General features: G+C 49.1%; 1 protein-coding gene across 3 annotated transcripts in view; it reads left to right on the top strand.

Annotated features, from left to right (window-relative positions):
* Nucleotides 1-1512: 1512 nt before the first annotated feature.
* The window catches only part of ZCCHC14 (zinc finger CCHC-type containing 14), an 84236-nt gene continuing 62905 nt past the window's right edge, over nt 1513-22843 (top strand). Inside the window, exon 1 of one of the 3 annotated variants that reach the window (XM_055232696.2) lies at nt 1513-2848. In XM_055232696.2, the coding sequence (XP_055088671.1) occupies nt 2279-2848 (570 nt within the window). In that variant the 5' untranslated portion in view covers nt 1513-2278. The remainder of the gene's footprint in view (nt 2849-22843) is intronic. The other 2 variants (XM_055232695.2, XR_010114519.1) reach the window with 2 other exon arrangements.

Genomic DNA, 22843 nt, shown 5'->3' with positions numbered 1-22843 from the left:
AGCCTAGACCTGGGAAATAAGATGAGGAGACCCAACTGTCCCAGGCCTTGCCCTTGTGCCCATGTGGGAGGCCATCCTGACTCCATTTAGACTTTTGCTTCTTCCTACACTGACAAAGAACACTGGGGCAGCTCCAGGGAAATGTGTCCAAGGTGTGGAAGGGGCTGGGGGAGTGGAGAGCAATTCTTTTTGTTCCCAACCGTGCCTTTCTGCAATGTCTGTTCATCCTTGAAGACCTAAGACTGGAGAATGTGGGGTTTGTCTGTTCTGGAGAGACTGGGTGGGGGAGGGGGGTTCTCACCATGTTGCCCAGGTTGGCCTTGAACTCTTGGCCTCAAGTGATCCTCCTGCCTCGGTCTACCCAGTAGCTGGAACCACAGGCGCGCCAGATTCGACTGAAGAGTTTTGTTAGGAAGTTTTCAGCACCTTGGACCATATCGTGAAAAAGTTCATTCACTGATTGAACCAATCTCTACTGTGCACTGCCCAGAACCAGAGTGTGAGCTCCACGGGGTAGGGAGGGCGCCAGCTTTGCTCTCAGCTGCCCCCGGGCGCTTGGGACCTGGAACCCAAGAATGAACAGACCCCGTTCTAGATCAACAGACATTCAAAGCAGCGCTCTAGGGGTTAGGGTAGGGGAGGAATGAGCGTCCAGCCCCGCGGCTCTGCTGCTTTGCCTGTGTGTAAGTGGTGGGATTTAAAGGCGGTTGGGTGCACCGCCCCTTCCTCCACCTGCAAGCCGGTGCCAATGCAAGTGCCAGGGGAGGGTGTCGTTTCTGTTTACTTCCAGCCAGGTCAGCTCCCTTGCCCCCGCCCCTGTGTTTGCATTTTTTCGGTTTGGCGAGTTAGTGAAGTAGCCGCGGAAAGAAGGCGGATTTAAAGGCTCCATTTGGAAGAGGCTTTTGGAGAAAGCTTGCACCTCCCATCACACCCCCAGGGCAAGTCAGCCGCCTCAAAAGTGCCGGTGCCGGCCCTCTGTGAGCTCAACACCTTCGCACAAACCCCCGGCAGCGGTTATTATTACCCTCATTTTCCTGGGGAGGCGCCTGGGGCTCAGAGAGGCCAAGCGACTCGCCCAAGGTCACACAGCTTAGCAGTGGCCGACCCGGGATTGGAACTCGGGGCTCCGGACCCCGCGGCGGCCGTTTCTCGAAGATACCCCCTACCTCCCTCTTACACCGCTCAGGAATAAAGCAGGAAGGCCGAACGCCCCGTTTTCGCCCAAAAACAATGCTCCACGCAAATTTGCGGGAACAAAAGCAACCAGAAATCCAGCCCGGATTTTCCGCCTCTCCGATCTCCGCGGACCAATCGCGGCCTGACGGCCGCCGAGGGACGAGAGGCGGTGGCTCCAACATGATCGACAGCCCCCAGGGAGGCGTGGCCGCAGCACGGGCGAATGGGAATGGGGACCCGGCACAATCACGGGCAGAGAACGGGCCACCTGAGCCAATCAGCTGGGGGGGGCGGGCCCCGCCGGCCCGGGCTGTCGCGAGAGGCGGCCACCCCGCCCACTTCTGCTGGTCCCGGCCGCCCGTCAGCCGCGAGCGCGACGATCCCTCCGCTCCTCGGCGGGCGCCTCCTCCGCCGTCGCAGCCGCCGCCGCCGCGCTCGGGCCCGGATCCGTCCGCCGCGCGGGAGCAGCAAGGCCGGCAAGTCCCGGCAGGATCCCTCCGCGCCTCCCGCCGCGCGTCCCTCCCCCTCCAGCGCCCGTTCCGCGGCCGCGGCCCCCAGCGCTCCCCAGGCGGCGACGCCGCGCCCGCGGCCCGGGGTAACGGCCGGCCTGGGCGGAGGCGCGGGCGGCGGAGACGGCATGGCCGGGGCGGCTCCGTCGGGGGGCGGCCCGCAGTGACAGACCCTGCGGCGCGGGGGGAGATGGGGGCGGCCGCCTCCCGGGCGACGACGACGACGACGACGAGGAGCAGCCGCCGCCGCCGCCGCGCACCGGCCGCCGCTGGGCACGGGCGCGGGGAAGGCGCCTCCCCGTGAGCGGGGGGCCCGAGGCCGCTCGCCGCCCCCGGCCGCCCCGGCCGCCCCGGGCCCCCCCGGCGCCCCGCGCGCGCCCGCCCGCCGGCCCCTGACGGGAGCCTTGCCCGGCCCCGGTCCCCGCCCCCGCCCCGGCGCCCTCCCGGCCCGCGGCGCCCGCGCGCCCTCGCCCGGACCCGGCCCCGGCCCGCGCGCCCCCGGTCCCGGCGCGCCCCGGCCGCGGCCCCAGGCGCCCCCCGGCCGCCCCCGTGCGGCCCCCGGCCCCGGGTCGCGGCGCGGCGCGGGCGGCAGCATGGTGGAGAAGCGCTGCCCGCTGCAGAGGGACGGCGTGTACCGCTGGTTCTCGGAGCTGCCATCGCCGCAGCGCGTGGAGTTCCTGTGCGGCCTGCTGGACCTGTGCATCCCGCTCGAGCTGCGCTTCCTCGGCTCGTGCCTGGAGGACCTGGCCCGCAAGGACTACCACTCGCTGCGCGACTCGGAGATCAAGGCCAACAACCCTGCCGACCTGGGCAGCCTCACCAACCTGACGGACGAGGTGGTGCGCAGCAAGCTGCTGGTGTCGCTGGCGCTGCTGGGCTCGGAGCAGCGCGAGGCGGCGGGCGTGCTCTACCGCACGCTCACGCACATCGACTCCATCATCCACAACTACGGGCTGCAGCTCAACGAGGGCCGCACGGGCGATGAGTTCCTGCTGCTGTTCACCATGGCCTCCAACCACCCGGCCTTCAGCTTCCACCAGAAGCAGGTGCTGCGCCAGGAGCTCACGCAGATCCAGAGCAGCCTGAACGGCGGCGGGGGCCACGGCGGCAAGGGCGCGCCCGGGCCGGGCGGCGCGCTGCCCACCTGCCCGGCCTGCCACAAGGTGCGTTCCCGCCCCGAGATCTACCCTGTACCCCAACTCTGCATCCCCAGCTCTGCACGCCAAGCCTCTAGCCTGCACCGCGAGCCCCCACCCAGGCCTCCAAGCCTGCACCACGACCCCCCCACCCACGCCTCCAGCCTGCACCGAGAACCCCCACCCAGGCCTCCAGCCTGCACCACGAGCCCCCAGCCCGTGTCCCAAGCCCCATCCCAAGCCTCTATGTCGCACCCCAAATGTCTGCCCCACCTCTCCAAGCCTCCACCGTACATCCCAAGTCCCCACCCCGTGTCCCAAGCCCCCATCCTAAGCCTGCACTCCTCACCCTAAGTCTGCACTTCAAGCCCCAAGACCTCACCGTGGCCTTGAGCCCACACCCCCAGTTCCCTCTGCGTGCCCCAAAGCCTCCAGAACTGCGCCTCGCACCCCTTGGGCAGGAGCGGCTGCAGGGGCCCTGGGTCCGAGGATCCGCGGGAGCGGTGCGGGAGGCGTCCGCGGTCAGAGCTCACAGTCTCAGTGCCCTCCTTTCACTTAGCCGGCTGCAAACGCGATAAGGCCTTTGTCCCCTTAATGGGGCCCTTGGGTGACAGATAACAGACATTGCGGCGCCTTGGTTTCCCCAAATCTGGTATTACCAGAAAAGGAAGGAGCCGTGGCCATGCCAGAAGCCGCTGATGAAGTGACCATTGCAAGGCGCTGGGCTTCGCCGTCTGAGCCGCTCCCTCCACACAGGTGGAGGGCCTGCTTGGGGCCTTTGTCGCTGGGGGCCTCCGCGCGGGACGTGGCTGTCCGTGTGAGCTCATTTATGGACACGTGCATGCTGTATGATGTACGCGTGTGTCCCATGCGGGCATGTATGTGTGCACATGTGTGTATGAATGTACACATGCCTGTGAACGTTGTGTGTGATTGTTTTTAAGAGCCGGGCTACCTGTAACTGACAGAAAAAGACTCCTAGAGCCTTAAATGCCCGTGAAACCTATTTATTGGCGACCCTTAGAAACAAAATCCAGGCTGACATTTTGAGTGGGAGAGCACTGGTGCCTTAAGGAATGTTAGGTTAGGTTAAAGATCTCCGGTCTCCAAATTGAACCGGAAGGGCATTCTGGCCATCCACTTAGCGATGTGAACTTTTGTCTAAGTGTTTCAGAACTGAAAACGCAAAGTGTTTGGGGCTCCAGCTATTTTGAACAGTCCCCTGCAATCCAGTGCCAAAATTTTGCTGCCGGAAGAGATTACTTTGACCTGGTGTGATGTGTATTTAGAATACAAACTGATTATTTTTTTGGAAGGGAATAGGTTGCAGTCGGGACCAGTCTTGCTGAGTGCCTCTTTGCAGTGTGTTTAAGTTCTTTGAAGTTAAAACTTTGATAAAACTTTGCTTTTATGAGTGGCTGAGAACACCGTCTGGTTTGCTAGGTTTTGTGTGTGTGTTTTTAAAGCTGTCTTTCAATCCTAGATTGTGGCTTTTCCTTTTTAATGTGTCTTCCTCTAAGAAGTGGTTGTGGTACATACATTGGTTTTTTTTAATTGATTTTTTCGTGTGTGACATTTATCTCCAAGACTATAGTTTTCTTTTTAAGTTCAGCTCCCACCCTACATTTCAGGCTGTGTGCTGCGCAGAGGGTCCTAGGAAATGTAGTTGTTTCTAGTAATCTATGTAAGCCTTGACATGGCAGCAAATTGTCGCCTATTCATGGAATCTCAGTCATTTATGGTCAGTTTCATGTGCTGTTACTCCTTTGTGTAGATTCCACCCACTAATAATTTCTATGGCTGTTGCTACAGTAACGTCATCTCTTTAAGGGGATTCTTAATGTGTGAGCACGGGTGCATCACTTTATGCAGACAGTGGTGATTATTATTTTGGTTGGGCAGTGAGCTAAATCTAGAACAAAAATGTCTTTTATGGGAGAGCCTTTCTGTCAAGCAGAAATCCCTTTGATGAGACGAAGGGGCTAATCTGTTCCTCTCAGCTCAGCCCTGCACCACTCCCCCGCCCCTCCCCAGCCCCAAGGCCATGGGCACTGAATTTACCAGCCCTGCAACCTTGGCCAGGATCCTTCTGCCTCTCAGTGTTGTCCCTATTGCAGTGGAAGGGATGTAACCTACCTCACAGGCTTGTGTTGAGGATTACATAGGTAACATACGTGAGCTTCCAGCAGAGGTGCAGGAAATGCTGCTTTCTCCTTTATGGCCTCTCCGGCTTTTAACATGCATTTTTATAGAGGTATGCTAACTTAAAGCAAGGCATGTTTTATAGATTGAATTATTTACATCTTGGCTATGACCGTTTATGTGTTCTAAATTGGTTTTTGAATAGTTACTTGGAGCTGACAATTTTTTTGTTTCATCTTTGGAAAGCTGGAAGATTCTGTGACCCTTAATGAGAGGATTGTTATAAGGAGTAACCTTGGGCTGTCATTTTCGTATTTCAAAACAACCGTGCTTTCTAGTTTTCCCTACATCCCTAGTGTCACTGCAAAGCTAATTTCAGCCCCATTCATTTAACTTTCCTTTCTGTTGCTGCTTCAAAGCTAAGGCTGACGTTGATGAACTTTTTATTGCTTGGAGCAGGCAACTCAGATGAAATCTAGCATTTAAGTATTTTGCTTTCTTAGTTTCTAAGTCTAACATTTGGTGTATTCCTGAAAAAGCAGCCCCATTAAAGCTGTCTGCATTCTTCTGTAAGCTGTTGAATTTTGTTTTGAACTCTTTGAGCTTGGAGACTTTGTATTTTTCTTTTAGAGATACAAATGTTAATTGCTTTTTAAATTCTTTATCCAATTTGAATTTTTATTTCTTGGCCTGGCAAGGTGGCTTACGCCTGTAGTCCCAGAAGTTTGGGAGGCTAAGGTGGGCAGATCGCTTGAGCCCAGGAGTTCAACACCAGCCTGGGCAACACAGCAAAACCGTGTCTCTACAAATACAAAAATTAGCCAGGAGTGGTGGCACACACTTGTAGTCCCTGCTACTTGGGAGGCCGAGGTGGGATGATTACCTGATCCCAGGAGGTAGAGGCTGTAGGTGAGGTATGATCATGCCACTGCACTCCAGCCTGGGTGACAGTGAGACCCTGTCTCAAAAAATTTTTTTTAAATTTATTTTAACTGGATTTTCCGAAATAGTCATTATTTGCAATTCCTTATCCAAATCCTGTGTTTTTATTTAAAAATTCTTATTATTCTGAGGACTTCTAGAGGTGTAAAAGTGGGGGGAGTATAAAGTAGACGTACCTGTATTTTACTTCAGAAAGAAAAATACTTCCAGTAGCCCCACTGATGGTAGACTGAATTAGTTGTACTCTGCCTAGTGGCTGGTAATGCTGCTGCTTGCTGCTCCTGCAGTCGCCGGTTCCAGGGTGCCAACTGTGGGGGATAGTTGGCTTAGACTTTCCAATGCCTATTTTACGTAAATAAAAGACCATAGTTTTGGAAATAGTTAAAATAAATCCTTTGCAGTTTTTTCTTTGTGTCAGTGATAATTAACATGCTATGGTATATGCACATGCTTATTCGTGTTTTAAAAATAACAGCTTTATTGAAAGAGAATTCATATACTATATATACTTCACCCTTTTAAAGTGAAGTCATTGGTTTTTAGTATAGTCATATAGCTGTGCAAGCACGACCACTGCCACTGAACATTTCCGTCACCCCAAAAAGAAACCCAGTGCCTATTAGCAGTCGCTCCCCATTCCCCCTCCCCCCAACCCTTGACCACCCCTTTTTGTCTCTATGGGTGTCTTTTTTGGACGTAGCATGTAAGGGGACCACACACCGTGTGGCCCTTTGTGACTGGCTTCCTTCACTCGCTGTTGTGATGTCAGGGCCCGTCCGTGCTATGGGTGTGTCAGCACTTCCTCCTCTTTCGAGACTGAGTGGCGTTCCCCTGTGTGAAGAGGCCGAGCCGTGCTCGCGCGTTCTTCAGTGGGTGGACCTTGGGGTTGCTTCACATGCTTGCTTGTAGACTTTTGTCTTCATGGTTAATAGGCTCTTTGTCTTCACCCCTGTGCACTGTGCCTAACACTTAGCGCGTCCTCTATGGACCGCTGGCGCACATGTCGGTGCGGGGCTGTCCTGAGGGCTCCTGTTCCACCTGGTAGATTGCTAGGTGCCGTGTGCAGAGCTGTGTAGGTGTGGCCTCAGCTAGCCTGGGGAGCTGCAGTTGGAGGTGGCAGGGAACTCTGTGCTGTCGGTACAGAGCCTCTGGGCTGGTGCATTTGGTCAGCGACAGGTATGGGGGAGCAGGGCCTGGTGGGCAGGGGCAGGGCCCCGCCTGAGCTCCAGCTGTGAGGGCCCTGCCATTTGTGTTTCAGCATCTTCAGGGTATGGATAATGAACTGCTTCATGGGGCTGATTTTTTTAAGGGGGTACTAAAAAAGTGATGTTTTTAAAGTTTTTGGTGCAGGGGTGTGGTGGGGTGGTGGTCTTCCTTTAAGGGTATGTTCTGTGGAACAGTTCTCGAACTCTCTGTGGCTTGCATTGTGAGTGCCTGAGGATAAGCACTGTAGAAACTTCAGATAGACACAAATACTGTGAATAAACCTGCTGAAAATGTCTGTCCAAAGATCAGCAACAGATTTTGCTTCGTTGCTTTTCGTAAGCTGTTGAAAGTCATTGCAGTTCAGAGGTGAAACATGGGATAGTTCATCCTCTGGTTATCAGGCAAAGTATAAGTGGTTTCTTTTAGTTTCTCCTTTAGCCCTAAACTCTGGGCCTATTGCAGCCAAGAGTCATCTGGCATTCCATAAGAACAGATTCTCTTTGGAGCAGCTGTTGCCACTGATGGTTAAAGGAATAGCTGTGACCTAAAAGCACTGTTTTGTCTCCATCTTTTACACTTGTTCTCATGGGCAGCTGGGAACTGCCTGGTGTATGAACTTGTCTGTGAACTAAGTCTTCTGGCTGTCTTTGTATACATTGCTTTTTTTGTTATTATTATTGCATTACAGGAGATACAGGAGATAATATTCTAACATAGTGGATTTTTTTATTTTTATTTTTGGCCAGCTGTTACAGGTCTGAAACATTGTCCTGTTTCATAGTACAGTACAGTACATGATACGGGAATTGAGGCATACAGTCATGTGCTGCTTAAGGACACAGATATGTTCTGAGAAAAGCGTCCGCAGCTGATCTTGCTGTGTGAGCACCACAGAGTGCACTTGCACAAACCTGGGTGGCAGAACCCGCTACACCCCTAGGCCACATTGTAGAGCCTGTTGCTCCACGGCTATAAAACTGTACAGCATGTTACTGTACTGAATACTGTAGGCGGTTGTAACCCAGTGGTATTTGTGTATCTAAACACAGAATAGGTACAGTAAAAACGCATTATTAGAATCTTAGAGGACCCCTGGTCTGTGCGGTCTGTCAGTGATGGAAGCATCCTTATGCAGTGTGTGACCGTGCTGGGATGCAGTTCTGATTGCTTTCTTGATGGTAGTATTTCTGTTGATGCCATGATGGAGCTGCAGTAGCACTGCCATCTACTGTGTAATGGCTTGGATTATGTGGTACTTTAATTACTGTCCTTTGCCCTCACATTAAATGAAGGCCATTTACTTTGACATGAGCTAGTTCACATTTGCCTCATTTAGTTGAACAGACATTTGAGTTTTGCTGTTTTATACTGTGTTCTGGAGCACAGTTGTAGAAACTGGAAATTCTGTGTCATATTTGGATTTGATGAGTAATATGATGGTATCATTTGTTCAAGTGCGAAGATAATAGGAGATAAGCATCTGCGTTAGTCTTGTCACTGCAGGTGAAGCTTACCACTTAGTTAGGCTTTAGTTTACCCATTTTCTCTTTAGTCCTGTAAACTTCATCTGCCTTTTGGGTTAACATGCTTTTCCAACAAATCTGTATGAGTCTTAAAACTTCAGAGTCCAGCTAGTAGAATAGAATAGTAAGAGGTACTCGTGCTGGGGCATCTTTGTTGAATTGATGAGGAAGAAATTTTTGTTATGCTAGGAAAAATTTCTCCTTTAGTATTCTCCCCCGCCCCCCACCTTAGAGGGATTAGATTTTAGAAAAAGATCCTTCTTTTTTTGTTGTTGTTTTTTTTTGTTTTTTGAAAAACTGCCAGTTGGAACAGTAGTTATCTTGTTAGTTTAAGTAAGAAGTGTAGCTGCGAGTTACCTAATTAGGGTACATTATTGAAGGGCTTTTGGTTTTGGACTTTAGTCTTAACATACTCAGTTTAGAAATTAGTTTTAGCAAGGTAATTTTTTTCTCCAGTCTCTGTAGATATTTTTGTCGTAGAGAGACCTTACACATTGTAGAAACATTTCCTGTCAAAGGTAAAAAGAGATCATCCAGAACTAACAAAATAGGTTAATTCTTAGCAGTTTCTGTTTTGTTCTGGGTTAAAAGACCTGAAGCTACTTAAAGTGAGAAGACAGAAGCAAGACAGAGTTGCTCTTCTAGCAGCTGTGTGTCGTGTCTGATCAGGGCATGATTAAGCAGGACAGGATTTCACATGCCGGCCACAAAGCCCTGGACCCGGCCGCCCACTCTCAGAGAGGGGCACTGTGGACCCCGCCCGCCATTCACTACCCAGCTTGCCAGTGGGGCGGGTGCTTTGCAGGCTCACAGAAAAATCACTCGCCCTTGAAATGTCTTATCTGGGCCTGGACACCTCCCTAGTTTCTCTTGGGTTTCCTTTCTGTGTAAGGCTGGTCCCTCACCGCTGGTTTGGTCACAGCGCTCTGTTTCCTCAGGGTCACTGGTAGGTCAGCGTTTGAACTTCAGTCCAATCTTTGACCTCTAGCTCCACCTGACCCATAAACCATAATGGTTCTCTGATTTGTATTTTCAACAAAACCCCGCCTTTGACACCACTCACCTCTACCAGTCCCTCTTCTCTTGGTCGCTTCACCACCGAGCCCTCCCTGAGCAGCTAGCAGAAAAGGCTTTCCATCCCGCTGAGTGGTGCTGGTCCCCGCGAATAGGTTGGTGTGTGTCTTTCCAGACATGTTTGTGCACATATATGTTCACACGTTCTTTCAAGACACCATACACATGCTTAGATACGTGTAGGATCTTACATGCACGCTGTTCTTCATGCTGTAACACAGCCACGCTTCGTGAAGTCAATCCTGCTGTCTCTAGTTCCTCACCTTCAGTTATTCCTCAGCCTCCTGTGACCTGCCTTTTGCCTTGAACCTCTTTGACAAAAACAATTTTTACGGAAGAGTATTCAGCAATCTCTTCAGCGAAGAAAGATTTTAAATCAGTAATGTAACCAGAGGTAGGAAATGGAAAAGTGCCAGAGGCTGCTGCATGGAAAGTCCCTTCTCCCACAGATGGCAGGGAAGGGCACCCAGGACGTTTTAAGGGTCAGGCAAGGTTCTCCTTTCCCTGGGTGTTGATAACTTTTATTTCACATGTGAAAAACATGTTTCTTACCCTCTTCCCAGCCATCCAGTTCCCCTCTTTGCAGATAGCACACTTCTTCGTAGAACCTTCCAGATAAACCATATGTATTTACAAGTAGGTACCTGATGTCCCACTGCACACACAGGTGCTTCCTGGTCTTCTCTTGGCAGTCTTTCCAGATGAGGCTTCTCTGTCAGTCCATAAAGAGCTTGTTCAGTGGCACAAATGTGTTATTTAACCAGGCCCTGTTGATAACATTTTGTTCCATCGGATTATTACAAACCAGTGCAGTGTCATTTACATATTATATACATATCACCTACATGTTACAGACAACAGATGGGACCTTTCACATTCAGGTAAGTCTACCTGTGGAGCAGAAATCTGGAAGTGGAGTTGGGTCAAACGGTCTGTGCTTCTGTAATTATTTTACCTGTTGCCAAGATCTGCTTTTAGAATTCCCACAGCCATGTACAAGGCCTGTTTCCCTAACCTTTAATGAGCCCAGTGAGTTAGCCACTTGCTGGTTGCGGCCATTCAGTTAGGTGGAGACTTACCCAGTGTAATAGTTTTATCTTACGAGTGAGGTTGAATACTGTTTCAAGTAAACTATTTCATTGATATTTGGTGAGCTGTTTGTCTCCTTTGCTCATCTCTGTTGAGTTGTTCGTCTTTTCTTTTTTTAATTTTTACTTTATTTGAGACGGAGTCTCACCCTGTCACCGAGGCTGGAGTGCACTGGTGTGATCTCGGTTCACTACAACCTTTGCCTCCCGGGTTCAAGCAATTCTTCTGCCTCAGCCACCCAAGTAGCTGGGACTACAGGCACCCGCCACCACGCCAGGCTAATTTTTTGTATTTTTAGTAGAGAGAAGATGTCACTGTGTTATCCAGGATGGTCTCAATCTCCTGACCTGGTGATCCGCCCGCCTCAGCCTCCCAAAGCGCTGGGATTACAGGTGTGAGCCACCGTGCCTGGCCCTACTTTCTTATTTTTAACTTTATATTTTTCAAAAGCTGGCATGCAAGGCCAGGTGCACTGGCTCACACCTGTAACCCCAGCACTTTGGGAGGCCAAGACAGGTGGATCACTTGAGGCCAGGAGTTCAAGACCAGCCTGGCAACATGGCAAAACCCCGTCTCTATTTAAAAAAAAAAAAAGAAAAAGAAGGAGAAAAAACTGGCATAGAAAAGCTTTCATTGGGAAAAACTCTCTGACACGAGAGTTGGGCTTTAGGTTACCTGGGTTGCATGCATACAAGGTTGTGATGTGTCAGCTGAGAGCTAGGAAGAAGCTGCGTGGCAGCATGATACTTTGGTGGCCTTGTCTCCTGTGGAGCCTGTAGAGGCATGTGTGTGGATGAGTTCATTTCCATGGAGTAACATTTTTAGTTCTGCAAGTAAGCTTGTCTGGATTATATTTCTTTAATGCTTTTAAAACTTTAAATCATGGTAAGCCTCGATGTTTTAGTTTGCTATATAATGTCTGTTTTAGTTTGCTACATAATGTCAATAAATTGAAAAACTGTTACTCATTCTAATTAAGGTTTCATTTGTATTTTACACTTTCAACAGTGACATCAGATTAACTCTTAAGGGAGCATTATGGAATCATTTGTCTAATTATTTGGGACATTTGCATAAAAGCATCAATCAAATTACCAGAAAGAAATTATATCCTTAGGTTTTTTTATTTTTTTGAGATGGAGTCTCGCGTTGTTGCCCAGGCTGGAGTGCAGTGGTGTGATCTCAGCTCACTGCAACCTCTGTCTGCCGGGTTCAAGCGACTCTCCTGCCTCAGCCTCCTAAGTAGCTGGGATTACAGGCATATGCCACCACACCCGGCTAATTTTTGTATTTTTAGTAGAGACTGGATTTCACCATGTTGGTCAGGGTGGTCTTGAACTCCTGACCTCAGGTGATCTGCCCACCACGGCCTCCCACAGTGCTGGGATTCCAGGTGTGAGGCACCACGCCCAGCCTATCCTTAGGTTTCTTACTGACTCTAATTAAAACATGTATATATAGGAACTAGTGCTAGAAGGATTATAGTCTAGACTTGAAAAAAGATTAAACTATTTGAAATAGGAAGGGATTTAGTGTATGGGGAAGAGGAACAACCCTCACCCCTACTCTGTTTTGGGCATTTTAATACAATTTAGAAGCTTGAGAATAATGCTAACAACCTAGTTATAGTAAAATTAGTAAAATTGGCTGGGCGCTATGGCTCACGCCTGTAATCCCAGCACTTTGGGAGGCCGAGGTGGGCGGATCACAAGGTCAGGAATTTGAGTCCAGCCTGACCAATATGGTGAAACCGCATCTCTACTAAAAATACAAAAATTAGCCGGGCGTGGTGGCGGGCGCCTGTAATCCCAGCTACTCGGGAGGCTGAGGCAGGAGAATCGTTTGAACCTGGGAGGCAGAGGATGCAGTGAGCCAAGATGGTGCCACTGCACTCCAACCTGGGCAACAGCGAGACTCTGTCTCAAAAAAAAAAAAAAAAAATTAGTAAAATTAATGAGATGCTTTGAAAGCACGGAGTATTGAGGTTCTGTGGGAAGCACTGTGTGGTGTGTGAACTCTTCCCGGACATAAGCAGATACTCACAGAACTTGCAGGCCACCTCTGGAGGATTCTCCTGACTCCAGGTTCCTGGTGGAGTATCTTTCATATGTGAGAACTCAGGCCGTTTTCCAGTCGGTTCCCACCTTCACTGCACCCCAAGTCCCGGGCCTTGTTTCTGTTCTTTTCCTCGATTCTGTTTCTTTTCCACCACTGATCAGTTTTGCCTATTCTAAAACTTCCTTTAAGCAGAATCATGGAATTCCTGTTGGCTTACTATCTGTTGGCTTCCTTCGTTGCGTGATTTGAGTGGCCGGTCTAGGGATGACAGTGTAGATTCTGAGCTTTCCACACTGCATTGTGCCACACGTCATGCAGTGTGTCATTTCTCAAAGCACTTATATGTGTGGGTTGTTTTTTAAGTAGGTAGAAGGCTTTTAAACCAGCATACCATTAATATTGTATTGAGGAAGTTAGTTTATCAATGTTATTTTTCCTTTTACAATTGCTGATAAAGATATGAGGTGAGGAGCAGCAGGTTACAGAGAGGAGCGATGCCTGGGGGCGTGTCAGTGTTTCTAGGCGCGTGCAGTGATGGGCAGCAGACTGGGGAGCGATTCGGTGGAGGCATGTAGGTGTTCCCCAGGTGTGTGCGGTGAGGGGCGGCAGGCTCAGGGGTATGTGGTGGGGGCGTATCATTGTTCTCCAGGTGTGTGCGGTGAGGGGCAGCAGGCTTAGGGGGATGCGGTGGGGGTGTGTCGGTGTTCTCCAGGTGTGTGCGGTGAGGGGCAGCAGGCTTAGTGGGATGCGGTGAGGGCGTGTCGGTGTTCCCCAGGTGCAGGAGGCTGCTCTGAGGGTGTCGCATGTATTTCATTTAATCCTCATAACAGCTCCATGAGTTAGGTTCTATTTTTGTCCCCACTTTAGCAATAAGAAAACAGACACAGAGAGGTTAAGTATAAATAATTTGACAAAGAAAGTGGCTATTTTTATTATGTGAAGTTAAAATTGTTTGTGTGTTGACTTCATCATTTAAAGTGAGAGGAAGAACCTGAGGAATATGAAATGAGACGAGGCGGAGAGCCCCAGACTCTGCGGCTGGTAGAAGTAGGGAGTGTGACCTCATCCCCGGATTCTGCCAGCTCTGCCGATGCCCAGGGCTGCCCCGTGTGCGCGGCCGGCCCTGGGCGGGATCCATGGTCTTGGTGACAAAGCCCTTCTCCCTGCCTTTGCCTCAGCGGCTCGTTTTTATTCATTCAGCAGAGAGTATGTAACTGATAGTCCTCAGGACCGCAGTCTAATATTTTGTTGGGGTTCCTTTTTTTCTTTTCATTTAAAGGTAAAACCTACATTTAGTGAAATGCACATATTTTAAGTGTGTCATCTGAGTGTTTTCACCACTTCAATCTTTTTTGGTTTTGTTTTTTGTGTATTTTTTTTTTTTCGAGATGGAGTCTCGCTCTGTCAGGCTAGAGTGCAGTGCAGCAATCTTGGCTCACTGCAACCTCTGCCTCCCGGGTTCAAGCAATTCTCCTGCCTCAGCCTCCTGAGTGGCTGGGATTACAGGCACGCACCACCATGCCCGGCTAATTTTTGTATTTTTATTACAGACAAGGTTTCACTGTGTTGGTCAGGCTGGTCTCAAACTCCTGACCTTGTGATCTGCCCTCCTCAGCCTCTCAAAGTGCTGGGATTACAGGCGTGAGCCACCGCGCCCGGCCACCACTTCAGTTTTGACAGAAGCAATAAGCCTTGATGGGGGTTTGTGCAGTATGACCGTTGCCCAGAGAATTCCCTCCCGCCATTTTCCAGTCAGTTCCCACCTTCTGTCACCCCCCACCCCCAGGCCGTAAAAACTCTTTTTCCTCTGTTGTGTTTCTTTTCCACCGTTGATTAGTTTTGCCGTTTCTAAAACTTCATTTAAGCAGATTGGTGGAATTCCGTTTTATCTGTTGGCTTCCTTTGTTGTGTGATTTTAGTGGCTGGTCTAGAGATGACACTGTAGATACTGAACTTTCCACAGTCTACTTAGAGTTAATACTGTACCCCGCCTCGTGCAGTGTAAGAAGCTGGTCACTGTCTTGCAACCAGGTGCCTTCCCGGTCCTTGCTGTGGCAAGTGTACATATTACATCTGTGCTATAGACATCACAATATATATAGTATTGTTTGCTTCAGTACGAATGTACCTTTAAAAAAAATACGAGGAAAATATTGTCTTTTATATATACTCACATATTTACCTTTTTTTCCCCAACCCCTAAGTGGAACCAGGCCTATTTGCCATTTTGGTGCTTTTCATTCCTTACTGATGCAGTTTGTTACCATATCCTTTCAGTCTGGCAAATTCGCTTTAGTATTTTCGGGAGTGTAGGTGTGCTGGCAAGAAAGGCTCTTAGTTTTCTTTTATCAGAACATGTTTCGCTTTCACCCGTACTATTGAAGGATGTTTGCACTGGACGTGAGGTCCTTTATTGGCAGCTTTCTTCTACTGGGGCTTTGAGAGAAGTCGAGACCCTGTCTCTCCTCCGGGGCGCCGCTGTTGGCTGCTCCCCTGTGCTCACGAGTTGTTTTTCTCCAGCTGGCTCTAAGATGTTCTGTGTCTTTGGTATTTGAGCAGCCTGACTGTGATGTGTCCAAGTGTTTTATTGAATTTATCTTATTTGGTGTCCTGAACTTACTGGATCTATAAATTTACTCCTTCTGCCAACTGTGGGAAATTTTCAGGCATAATTTCTCCAAAGTGTTTTTCTACCTCAATCTCTCTCTTCTTATGGGACTCCAGCTCTAGGTATGTTAAACTGTGTGATATTGTCCCTGAAGCTTTATTCGATTGTTTTCCTTTCAGATCTTTTTTCTCTCTCTGTTCTTTGGGTTGGATACTTTTTATTGATCCGTCTTTAGATTCACTGAGTCTTCTGTTATCTCCAGTCTGCTCTTAAAGCTCGTCCACAGAATTTTTCTTCGTTTAGAAATAGCATTTTTTAGTTCTGGAATTTCCTTTTTTTTTTTTTTAAGACAGAGTCTTGCTCTGTCACCCAGGCTGGAGTACAGTGGCACACTTTTGGCTCACTGCAACCTCTGACTCCTGGGTTCAAGCGATTCTCCTATTTCAACCTCCCGAGTAGCTGGGATTACAGGCGCCCACCACCACACTCAGGTAATTTTTGTTTTTGTTTTTGTTTTGTAGAGACATGGTTTTGCCATGTTGGCCAGGCTAGTCTCGAACTCTTGACCTCAGATGATCCGCCTGCCTTGGCCTCCCAAAGTGCTGGGATTACAGGCGTGAGCCACCGCACCTGGCCCTGGAATTTCCATTTTTTAAGAAATGTTCTGTTTCTCTCTTGAGACCCATTTGGCTTGTCCAGCCCAAGTCCCTTTGCCTTTCTGTTCCTGAGCCCCGTTGTAAGGGCTGCTGAGTCCCTGCCTGTGCTGGCAGCGTGCATGTGTCCTGTGCCTGGTCTCCAGAGGTAACCCTTTCCTCTTTGTACAGGTTATGTTTTTGTTTCTTTCCATGTCTAATAATTGTGGATTGCTTCTTGGATTTTGTGAGCGATCCGTTGTGGAAACTCTGGACTTCATTCTATCCTCCTGAAGATTGATGATGCTTTGTTTTAGCAGGCAGTCAGTTTGGCTGGACTCAAACTCCAGATACTCTTCCTGTGTTATCAGCAGCTAATATCTCGCTCAGTTGCTGTAGTGTGACCTTGCTGTCCTGGACCTGCCCCGTGCCTGCCTGTTTGAGGGCTCACACAGAGTTGATGTGCAGAGCGTGCTGTCCCCTCCCAGGGTGCTCTCCCTTCCAGGGTTTCCCCTGTCGCTTTCCAGCTGCGATCATCTACCAGAATTGTCCTCTCTGGTTTTTCAGGTGAGACTGGGGCTCTCTCTGAGCTTTAGGTGCTCCCCTTCTCTGATGAGGACCAGGTTCTGCCCCAGGACAAGAAACCCAGGCAGTGCTCAGCTCGCTCTGGGCACAGGCCCCCTCCAATTTCTGCTTTTCTTGGTCCTGTTCAGTTTGATTTTTTTTATGCTTTGTCCAAAATTTATAGTTATCTGCAAGAGGATTGGTCCAACGTCTCAGCCATTACTGAAAGTAGAACCACCTGCTTTATGTACTGCAGGGGTTGCAGAAATAAATATGAACCATGTGTTCTAGGAAGGATTCATTCTCCCTGAGGAAGGGAGGCTATGAAGGGGGGTTTTATACTAACTGGAACATGTGCTGTTAAAAGGATGAGGTGCTGTGCAGAGAGAAGGCTAGGATGGCCCAGTGCCTTGAAGTTCACGGGTCCATATGGAGGATGTCAGTGGAATGGTTGTCTACATGCTCTAGTCCCTGGTGACAGTCAGCCACGGGAAGGAGAGTCAGGCGTGTGGTGAACTTGCCAGAGAAGCAGGCCTGAGCTAGGCTTCAGCTGTAGCCGTGAAGTTCAGTTGGGCAGATACCAGGTGCCTGGGGGATGAGAGTCTGGTCATAGCTGCAGTGGGAGGTAAATCTGAAACTTTTTGGCCTAAATGTCTTCTGTGATCAATCCAGGTGGGCCCTTTCTCGTCTGATCTTTTGTTGCATGGCTGACAGTAAGAGATGGGGTCCCTGGCTCTGAAGCAGCGATGCCTTGTTCATAATAGGGTGTCCCAAGAAGACTCCTGGAATAGAGTTTGTGGTGCCTGCAGAAACAAAGCCTGTAGCCGATTTCACTGACACTTTCTGGACCTTGGATGCACTCTTGTTTTCAACCAGGGGTTCTCGCTCCTGGCCTCTTCAAGTCCTGTTCTTTCCCATCCTAGATGCCTAAATGTTCTGACACTGAACCTATACTGTGGCTAGTATCCCCAAAGGGCTATAAAACAGCCACTTGAACGTGCTCACTGCTTTGAATGGTCCATCTCAGGGAGTTGAATATTATAGTGGGAACCAAAATGGTCGTTATAGCATAGTTTATTTACTGTGATTAGACATTTAGCCAGCTTCTCTAAGAAAACCCCAGTATTTAAGCATATTCCTGGCCAAATATTCGCAATAACAATATCGTATGTAGTATGTACTTAAACGTCAAAAGTCCTGAAGATGGGCCGGTCACAGTGGCTCACACCTGTAATCCCAGCACTTTGGGAGGCCAAGGCAGGTGGATCACCTAAGGTCGAGTGTTTGAGACCAGCCTGGCCAACATGTTGGAACCCTGTCTCTAGTAATAATACAAAAATTAGCTGGGTGTGGTGGTGCCTGCCTGTAATCCCAGCTACTCTGGAGGCTGAGACAGGAGAATCACTTGAACCCAGGAGGCAGAGGTTGCAGTGAGCTGAGATCACACCACTGCACTCCAGCCTGGGGAACAAGAGTGAAACTCCATCTCCAAAAAAAAAAAAAAAAAAAAAGTCCTGAAGATAAAGATAACCTTAGGGAATGTCTCATCTGCCGTCCTCTTGGATGTGGCATCAGTGAAATTAAATTACACCTATGCCTGCAATGGAGAGGGTGCTGGCTGCAGCCTCTGCCCCTGAAGCTGTTGCAGGTCACTGTTTCTAACATTACGAGTGTCACGTATTTTAAATTTTTGCTTACACTGGGTGCCGTGGTTCATGCCTGTAATCCCACTCACCACTTTTGGGAGGCTGAGTTGGGAGGATCTCTTAAGGCCAGTAGTACAAGACCAGCCTGGGCAACATAGGGAGACCCCCATCTGTACAAAAAATAAAAAATTAGCCGGGCACCGTGGTACACGCCCATAGTCCCAACTACCAGGCGGTTGAGGTGGGAGATTGCACTGAGCTGTGATTGTGCCACTGCACTCCAGCCTGGGCAACACAGCGAGACCCTATCTCAAAAATAAAAAATAAAAAGTGAATTTTTCTTGAGGGGGAAGGGACCATGATGGTGGCTGTATTCTTTACTTTAGGACGGTATCGTCTTCAGAGATTATTCAGATTGGGTTGTTTGTTCCCACGTGGCCATGTCCTGTCAGTTTGCTTCTGTGTGTTCCCTTGCTGTCACCTGTTGCTCCTCAGTGTTGACATTGTACCTTTTTCAAGCAGCCTCTGATTGGTTTCTCCCCCCCCCACCCCGCCCCGCGCCATGGCGGTGCTGCTGGTGGTCTGCTCTGTGGGGCCGTGTTGAGAGGGAAGCTCTGAGGGAGGGGCTTTGCGTGCATGCCTCGGTGCACGGTGCCAACCTGGGTCCCTGTGGCTGTGGATTGGGCGCTTGCTGTTTGCCAGGCTCCATCCTGAGAGTCACGCTTGGTGGACTGGCTACTTCAGTCCTTGCACCGACCCTCGGAAGTCAATATGGTGACTGTCCCCACTTTACAGATAGGGACACAGGCTTGGAAAGGTCACATCACTTGTGTCGCACGGCTAGTGATGGGGGCCGGCCCTCCCGAGGGTCTGACTCTGGGGCCGGCATTTGGCATCACTGCAGGAAGTTGACACTTTCACTATTATATTCCTCTAACTTACTTCAGTTCCGCCCCTACCCCCAGCCCAGTTTTACTGACACTTGCACTTGTCTGTGCAAGCGTTTTCTCTCCTGTTGCATAAAGTCGTCTTTTTTTAGTGGAGGGTAGTAGTTGCTCAGAAACACTGGAAGACAGCAGTGGTCAGAGCCTGGTCAGCAGTGAAGGTCAGCGCCATTGCCGGCCTCCGACCTAGTGGTGAGTAGGTCGCTGCTGGACAGGAGGGCAAGGAGGGGCTGGGAAGGCAGAAATGAGTTGTTGTTCGTGAGTACAAGCTAGATGCTGGTGTTCTCACTGAAGTCAGTAAATCTGTTAAGATGCCCTTTTAACCCTGCTTTATGGGATTACAGGACTAGGAAGTATGTCTGTAGCCTACCTAGGCCTCTCGACTTCAGACTCCCCGCTGTTTCTGCAGGCAGTGTCTGGAACAGGGATTCTGGGTGTGTCGGAGGCTGACTGTAGGCAAGCCCTACTCCAGAGGTCCCATGTGGTTGGCCCCTGAGACCCTATCTCAAGAATAAAAAATAAAAAGTAAATTTTTCTTGATGGGGAAGGGACCATCATGGTGACCATATTGCTTTACTTGGCACCTGGAGGTCTGGAAGCCCCCGTGGGTGGGCAGTTAGGGCCGGTGTTCCTAGAGGAGGCTGTGATGCCCTGTGGCTATTTGTGAAAGAGATTTGCATCTGGTCACCCAGGGAGCCTGTCTAGTTAAGTACTGGATTCCCTTTGCTGAGATTTTGAGCGGTGATCTTTTTTCTCTTTTTCTCTTTTTAATGAGTAGAGCTCTAGGTTAAGAAATATTAAAAGGAATGTTTTTACATGGAAAATGCTTTTTTGGTTAGCGTTGGCTTTCACTTGGCCTAAGTCAGCAACTAGCTTTCACTCTTAAACTGTCTTCTTGTTCTGGTTTTTTAGAGACACGTAATGACTATTTTAGTAAAATGCTTACAAATCTCTTTTGTTTTATGTTTTTTACGTTGAGTTAAAAGTATTTAACAGACGTTACTCCTTCCTGTGTAGAGGTAGGTTAATTGGAAAATAAATTGAAAACACTATTTTTTCATAGTGATGTTTACTGTATTTTGTTTGTAGGGGTAGACACTTTGGAGTTCATGTTAGCCCCTGATGTGCCCGGCCCTCGAGATACGTGTGGAAGGAAAGTGTGGTTATGGTTTTAGAAGCTTGCTTTTTCTATACTTTTCATATCATTCATATCTTGTAAGGAGGTATTTATATTTAGACTTAATATCTGTAACTTTTTTAAATTCTAAAAGTAGTGATTGTTCCTCACAGAAAAATTGGAAAACAGAAAAATAAAATAAAAATTACCCAGAGATAAATGCTATTAATATTTCGGTGTACCTTTGTCTTTTCTCAGTGCCTGTTTGCACACAACTGACGTACGTTCTGCCCATTCTCACATTATCTGTGAGCATCCTGCATGCCTTTTAAGACTGCATAATATTCAGTCATCTGGACATACACATTTATTGACCTGTTTCAATAGTAATCTGTTGCTGGGATGTTTATGTTGTTTGTTTTTCTTTTTGCTCAAAGCTGAGATAAATCTCCTTACACACAAACCTTTGACTGCATCGCTGATTGACTGTATCCTAACAGCAGACTCCTTCCAGTGGGATTAGTGGGTGAAAAGCTACAGATGGAAAGAAAGTTCATCACATCCTGCCTTGTTGCTGTCCAGACAGTGGCCCCAGTTTACACTCAGCTGAGGATGAGGCCACCCCCCTGCAGCTTTATGAGCATTTGACTCTTGAGAACATTTTAACTGTAGTCCAAGTAATTAAATAATTATTCAAGCTGTAATGCGCTTGTTTTCATTATTTATTTATTTATTTATTTGAGTTGGGGTCTCATGCTGTCTCCCAGGTTGGAGTGCAGTGATGTAATCATAGCTCATTGCAGCCTCAACTTCCCAGGTTCGAGTGATCCCCCCACCTCAGCCTCCTGAGCAGCTAGGTACAGGCACATATCACCACACCCGGGTAATTTCTAAATTTTGGTAGAGACGTGTCTCACTATGTTGCCCAGGCTGGTCTTGAACTCCTGACCTCAGGAGTTCCACCCACCTAAGCCTCCCAAAGTGCTGGGATTACAGGTGGGAGCCACCGCTCAAGCAATCCTCCTGCCTCAGTCCCCCAAAGTGCTGGGATTGCAGGCGTGAGCCACTGTGCCTGGCAAGTGCACTGGTTTTAGAACAGACGATCACATGTCATGGTAGAGTTTCTACTTGAGAAGATGGGCCCGAGCCTCCAGTGCAGGGAACACGGAGCTGGGGTGGCTGTGGGTGGCTGTGTCCTCATCCCCAGTGCTTCTGGGGGTGTGCTGCCCACAGGGGTGCAGCAGATGCTGCAGACACAGGGAGCCCTGCCTTCCGGGAGGCCCAGTTCACAGTGCCCCTCCTGGGTCCTCCCAGAGCTCCAAGTCTCTGTGACAGCACTGAAGCAATTTAGTTGTCCTCCAGCTACACCACAAGCACCACAATAATAATAGCAACTAACATTTTGGATGCTAACATTTTTCCAGTTCACAGTACTAGAAATGCATTTTACTTAATTCTCACAGAAGCCTTAGGTAGGTGCCATTATTTCCATCCCATAGCAGAGGAAACAGGGGCTGCCCTGGGTGGACGCAGCACTGGCCGCCGAGACGGCTCCTGACCGCTGTGCTCCACTCGCCTCCTTGGATTTAATCTGCGCAAATCCCAGACCTTTGTAGTTACAGGACCTAAAGTCTGCAGTTGATTCTGCTCCCTACTGGCCAGATGACCTTAGGGAAGGCATTTAGGAACTGACATTCAGTTTTTCTTGTTTTTAACATGGAGATAATTTGATCTGTGTACATCACGCTTACTGCAGGGATCAGATGGATGATCGCATATGCCTGCATAATGGATACTTGGGAAGAACTGTACAAAAGGTGGTTATAGCCAGGTGCATTGTCTCATGCCTGTGGTCCCAGCTGCTCAGGAGGCTGAGGCAGGAGGATGACTTGAGCCTGGCAATTTGAGACCAGCCTGGGCAACATAACCATGTCTCCAAAAAAACAGACAAAAATGCTAGTACTTTTCGTTTTTTTATTCTCCATGGTCTCTCACAATGTGTCTTGACATCTTAGGCATTCCATTGGCACCTGGCTTTTTAAACTGACGGTATTCTTTTCAAACATGATAGACCTGGCTTTCTCAGCCTGCATGGTTTGCCAGCTCCCGGGTCTTCCACATGCAGACGCAGTACTCAATATTAGGGAAAATAAACTGTATCAGGGAGGGCCTCTCAGCCTTGGCACTCCTGAGGCCTGGGGCCAGGTACTTCCTTGCTCTGGAGCTGTCCTGGGCGCTGCAGGATGTTTAACAGCATCGCTGGTCTCCGCTGGCTGCATGCCACGAGAATCCCCACCCCAGTTCACAGAAAATGTTTTCAGACGTGGCCAGATGTCCCCTGGGGACAAAATTGCCCCCAGTTGAGAACCACTAGGTTAGGGAATAATAAGACTTTATAAGTTAAGTTAGGAAAAACATCTAACAGTGTCCTAAAAAACGGGGGAACGGGTTTGAACCTGAGGCACTAGATGATAAGG

Source organism: Symphalangus syndactylus, chromosome 11, assembly GCF_028878055.3.
Source record: "Symphalangus syndactylus isolate Jambi chromosome 11, NHGRI_mSymSyn1-v2.1_pri, whole genome shotgun sequence".
NCBI classification, from domain to species: domain Eukaryota; kingdom Metazoa; phylum Chordata; class Mammalia; order Primates; family Hylobatidae; genus Symphalangus; species Symphalangus syndactylus.
Note: the sequence above shows the minus strand (reverse complement) of the source record. Positions and strands in the feature narration are given on the sequence as shown.